The sequence below is a fragment of the Barbus barbus genome (assembly GCF_936440315.1).
Source record: "Barbus barbus genome assembly, chromosome: 1".
Taxonomy (NCBI): Eukaryota; Metazoa; Chordata; class Actinopteri; order Cypriniformes; family Cyprinidae; genus Barbus; species Barbus barbus.
The window spans coordinates 34,193,252-34,199,350 of NC_136729.1; the positions used below are offsets into that span (position 1 = coordinate 34,193,252).

The following is a 6,099-nucleotide window of genomic DNA, read 5'->3' on the forward strand; positions in this document are numbered from 1 at the left end:
TCATCTGTTTTGAATAAAAACAAACACTCTTTTAGCACGACTCACTGAACATGTCACTTTCAATAAGCAAAAAAAAAAAAGAGATGATGTTTGAATGGAAAGCCTTGCGCTAGTACTCATGTGCTAGTACCTAATGAATAGTTACTAGTCAAACTTAAAAAAATAAAATTGTTAGCCTTAAGAGTGGAATGGTTATCTGTCACTATTAGGATAGTGACTAATTACTAAAAAGTAGCCTACTATTGATAGACTTGATAGATACTAGCCACCATTATAGTAAGTTCTAAAATAATGGATATGTTACTAGTAAAATTTTAAAAGATACTAGTAACTACGGGATTATTAATTAGTTATTATAAAAAACAACTAGTAACAAACCAATTGTTTAAAGGAATAAATGTCAAAATAGCTTGCCATAAAAAGCATGGTTAATACATTTGTGTATAACGTTTCAATTCTTCAGTGAATATTGGTGTAAAATGAGTGTCAGTTTCATTTAATGCATTTACAAAGGCATTATATCAGCCAGTGGCCATGGAAAACCCCATCTGGTGGTTTCTCCTCACCAGTGCTGCCTGAGGACAGAGCTGTATGGAGGGGGTTCCTCCTGCTCTCTCATGCCAAACGTTTATTGGTGGAACAGCAGGAATTCCATGTGGATGCTGTCCTGACCTTCATCACTTTCATAAGCAATCACTCATACAGGTATGGCATGAGATTCTCTAGAATCATCCAGAAGTGATGTGAGGCTGGGAAAGACCTGCCCACCATCAGGACCCACGGGGCCGCGAAATGACACATTAATATTCCCTGAATAACACTCATCAAAAACAGCACTGATAGTCGATTATCACGGTATCTGGACAGCTTCCGTGTCACTAAATCACCCCTCGATAGAGAGCAAGAGAATAACGCAGGTCGATTAGATTTGCGGTTAGTTAGGATAGGTCTTACCTGTATGAGCAACAGCTGCTGGATCAGGAGTGACTCGGTTCGACAAATGACTCGTGTATGAACTCTCCAAGCCCAATACCGCAGAGATGACGAGTCCACGCAGCAACAGAACCGCTGCCCCGGACAAGAAAGTCATGGTGTGCAAAAGCTTTCAACGAGCAATAAATCAATCAATAAGAGATCACACAGTATTTTCACCCAGTGGATCGTCAAAACGAATCACAAGAATGAAACGTGTGATTTCAACAGTAGTTCAACAGAAAGCAGCGAGTTAAAATACCCGAAATAACCGAGAAGATCCAACCTGCAAAAACGCAGCCAAAAAATAAGTAATCCAAGCTAAAAAACGATCTAAAAATGCATCCGCGCTGTACAAGACGTCAAAAGAAGATCGCGAGGGAAAACTCCATCCAAAAGAGATGGTGAACTCTTCTAATATGACACATTGAAATAGACATCAGAGCATACAGACATTAGATCCTCGACTGGGTTGGAGGATCTGGCTGTATCCTACTTTAGCATCCGAACAGACAAGTGCAAACTGACGAGGAATCCCCCTGTTTGAGAGGAGACGGACACACGCATTTTCCTGCTACAAAACACCCCAGCGAGTCCAATGCAATATTCCAGCTCTACACTGGAAGTAACAGCAAATAGTCACGCTACATCCACAAGAGCCGGCAAAAATCCAGCATAGTAGAAGCCTCAGAGAATGAAAGTGTCAGATCCCAGTGCGCCGTTTAATCCAAATCCATCGGGACCATCCGAAATACACGCGTGTGCCGTTCATGTCCAAATATTAGCCGAGTTTAAATGTCAAGTCCGCATGACTGCGCCTGACTTGAGGGCTCAGGTCTGCCCACCGCCTTTGCTAGTTGATGCAGAAACTAATTCAGGGGGCGGAAGTCCGTATGCAAATCATTTGACGACAGGACGCCGGCAGTTTGATTCTCCCTCTTCGGAGATCTCGCCTAAAACTCTCATATGACACAAAAGCAGCTGCTGGTGTGAGCTGGATGGGCTGTGTGTGTTTGGCGGACTATCGGTATGCACAACAAGAGCGAGCGCGAAAGTTGCTCGGGAATGCTGGCGCCTCCCGGAAACAGCCAGCTCTATTGTTCATCACTTCCCACTTTTATTTTTCCCATCGCGACACAACAATTTACACCCAGAGAATCATCCAAGTTTTCCTCCTCGCTGTGGGCTGCGATTGGTTGAACGGTCCCAACATGGCAGAATCCGATTGGCTGACAGCGAGAGAGAGACGTGAGCTTTGAAAAGCCAGACCGCGGTTCAAAGCAGGCAGGCAGATAATGGCTGTTCTCATGTTTTGTGGGATAATGTTCATCTGGAATACGATACTGTTTTTTTTTTGTGCATACGATTTAGTATTAAAAGGGAAGGAGTTAATTTTATTTAGTTAGTTAGTGCTTTCTGATTAAAATGATGTACATATAGCATGGGATAAGACTCAAGACGTATGAGCCTTCCTTAAAATGCTGTTTTATTTCACATGGAGCAGGTTGACATCATGAACTGATGACATCACATGGCCAGCATGCAATTGGCCATTAACTAATACACTCACTTTTCACTTTAAATAAAATACATGTAAATAAACAAGCAAAGCAAACATTATACACTACCATTCAAAAGTTTGGGGGGTCAGTAAGATTTTTTTAAATGTTTTGTTGTCTAATGCTCACTAAGGCTGTATTTATTTGATAAAGTTTGACAGTAATATTGTAAATTATTATTATTACCATTTTTACAAGACTTGAATATTTGTTAAAAATATAATTCATCTGATGGTTTTGTTTTCAGCAGCCATTACTCAAGTTTTCAGTGTCACGTGATCTGTCAGAAATATGATTTGGTGCTCAAGAAACATTTATTATCAATCTTGAAAAAGTTGCATTGTTTTTTCCCCTCAGGATTCGATGAATAGAAAGTTAAAAAGTATAAAAGTAAAAAAATAATAATAATTCATAATAGAAATCTTGCAACATTTTAACTGTCTTAATCAATTTATTGCATAAAAGTATCAATGTCTTTCAACAAAAAGCAGCAAGAAAAAAAAAAAAAAAAAAAAAAACATACTTACCCCAAATTCCATAAGACCCAGAGTCCACACAGTAGTCCATAGTGATGGATCAGCATGTGTGCGATTGACTTGTCTAAACCAAATCAGTACAAATAAAAAAAAAATTAAATGTCCAAACAAGCAGTATCCGCTGGAATGATGGAACAAACCGCGATAACCCAGTCAAGTAAAAACACAAACCGCCAACCATGCACAAAATTGTTAGGATTTAATTGAAGAATGTTAATCAAATGAATGTGTGTTAATAGAGACAGAAAATAACATAGAAAAAGGAACAAAACACAAAATAAAGAGATTTGATATGAAGGCACCAATAAGTAGGCTACACTCACTTAGGCTAATGCATCCAGGCTAATAGGTGTCTGTATAAAGAGCAAAACCATTGATACTTTTTGAACTAATAAGAATCAGCTAAACACTAACAAAAGCTTTATGAGTATTAATGCTGCATTCACGTGCTAGCGGAATTATCATAAAAACGAGTTTCTTAGTCAGAAATTGGCCACATAAGGCCTCTCTAAGGCCGTTCATGTCCAATTTCCGACTAGGAAGCTCGTATTTACGATATTTCCAATAGCACGTGAATATCACACATTGTGCATGCAAAAAGTAAAACGCTATTATTACGTATTAATGTATTAATATTATATTATTTGATTTAAATGTTTATGTTAATGAAATTTATGTTATATTAGAGAGCAATTATTATTCGTAATAAATGCGTAGGCATAATTCTCTCAAAGCAAGCTCCCTTAACTTCCTGCATAAAGGTTTCAACTGTATCAGCAGGACAGGAGGGCAGTTATTACAGAGGTCTAAATATATAAAGGTGCCCAAGAGAGAGGCATTGGAAATGTGATAGTGCCTGTCTAAAAGAAATGTTTCAGCAAGTAGCAATGCTATGGTACAGCGAGGGACCGCTAGGGGTGCGCTGCTCCCATGGTGACTGAAAGTCCAGTAATAACGGGACAGGGCGTGGGAAGCTGTGTAAACAGGTGGCAAATGTACTGAGAGACCAGTGTGAGGCAATGGGGAGCGAAAAGCAGGGCAGAAAACGGACGAGTGGCATAATTTGATCTGAGGCACAGAGGGAATGAGAGGGGCAGGCATATAGACGTACGGAGCAGATGTCAGAGACCTGCTGGAGTCTGCTATAAGCTGGGGTCAACTTGTAGGGTCATGAATGATGCAGAAATTCATGGGGCTGAATGCACTAGGCCTACAGCCTTCACAAAATAAGGGTCATTACCCTAAACAGGTACCATATGTGTCTTCAAAAAATGTGTAAGAATGAATTTAACAATGTTCTGCTTATGCATTTTTTCATAAGTTAAGAAATTGTCAATACCACTGTTTCCAACTTCAAATTTTTATGACATATGTTAACAATAACATTTTATATTTCTTATTTCTCTTTTGGTATATTGTTTTATATTTTAGTTGTTTTAAAGAAAATACTCATTGGAATGATAACCTTGTTACAGTATATCATATTATTACCATTTTAAAGTGCCCTTATTATGGGTAATGAAAGGTTTATATTTGGTTTTGGGAGTCCCCAACAACAGGTTCACATGCATGCAAGATCAAAAAACACTTCATTGTCTTATAATATGCATTTATTTTTACCTTACTTGCTCAACGACTCCCAAAGGATTCGCTCAACAATTAATTTTCCCAAACTCCTCCTTTGCGTGACGCTAATCTGCTGTGATTGGTCGATTTCATTTCCATTTCATAATAAAAGCAGCTATCATGAGCCCAGTGCTGCTTGGTGTACAGCGTTACCGGGAAAACCGCAATTTCTTCCCGCTCCAAAAGCAGCACCTAGTGACAAAGAATGAATTTGTATTTTCATTCAGACCAACACGAAAGGACCAACAAGTGATTTGGTAATATTTCATGTTGAAGTCAACATGAAACGGCTTGGGATTAATTTTAAAAACGACTCTTTCTTTTCAGAGACAATAACTATACAGTGCACTTTCAGATTTAAAACTTTGCAGGATGTTTTCATTCTCTTAGAGCTGTGTTACCCACTGCATGAAAGGTCATTTTCAAAAATCCATAATAGGGGCACTTTAAAGAAACAAACCATTCCATCAATAAATAAATAAATAAAGTCATGATGAACTAATGCTTCAAGAACTCAGGGACAAGTTATATCTTTATATCTTGTTTTATGTTTGTCTATATATATTCACAATAGAACATAGAGAACATAATTGTTTACACTGAGAAACTTTACACTTTTATCCACTAAATTAACTCATTTCAACTTTGATGCCTGCTACAGGTCTCAAAAAAGTTGGCACGGGGTCAACAAAGGGCTGAAAAGGCAAGAAATTTTTAAAAGATTCAGCTGGTGGAACGTCTAGCAACTAATTTAGTTAATTGAAATCAGGTCTGTAACATTCAACCTGGTCTCATAAAAATACGTACCTCTGGGTACTTTTCTGCAAGACCGCTTTTATGTACCTTACTGCACGTTTCGCCCGCAGTGTCAAAGAGAAATGTCCACTGAGTGGGGATAAAACACAGGTTCAATATGTGAACCCTGGCACGTTTTTATTACATTGATATAGGTACGTATTGCTGTGTTTTTATTACGTTGCTTCAGGTACGTATTGCAGTGGTTCAGAATTCAAATATCCGGGGACCGTTGCTAAAAATGAATGCTCTATCGTGTTGGAAATATGCCCTACACCAAACTCAACCCTAAACCTACCCGATAGTATTAACAAATGCAAAACTGATATAAAAACACATTTGTTGATGCAACCATGCTATTTGAACTTCCTTATATACAGATTTGAACAATTTTGTCGAACCGTAGTTACAGGGGATTCGACCCGGAGCTCCTCACCTTTCAAGTATGTCTCCGTACTCTGTGAGCTACCGAACAAACCTGCCATCTATGAAAACCCATAGATATGAAGCTGTATATGTGTGATGCTAACGTTAAAAAGCATCAGTTTTCAGATCTCCCAGCATATTAATATTGTTTTGAAGTCATAACATGATATTCTTCAAGTAATTGT

The 6,099-nt window shown here is 38.4% G+C and overlaps 1 protein-coding gene across 2 annotated transcripts in view; it reads right to left on the reverse strand.

Annotated features, from left to right (window-relative positions):
* The window catches only part of LOC306871885 (stromal interaction molecule 2-like), a gene marked incomplete at its 5' end in the record, with an annotated part of 38,218 nt that extends 36,978 nt beyond the window's left edge, over positions 1-1,240 (reverse strand). The window contains 2 exons of one of the 2 annotated variants that reach the window (XM_079420117.1): positions 955-1,068; positions 1,235-1,240. Coding sequence is in view for 1 of the 2 variants with exons in the window: in XM_079420116.1 (XP_079276242.1) it covers positions 955-1,090 (136 nt within the window). Of the gene's footprint in view, positions 1-954; positions 1,091-1,234 lie in introns of those variants that run through there. The other variant, XM_079420116.1, reaches the window with a different exon arrangement.
* Between the last annotated feature and the right edge of the window lie 4,859 nt (positions 1,241-6,099).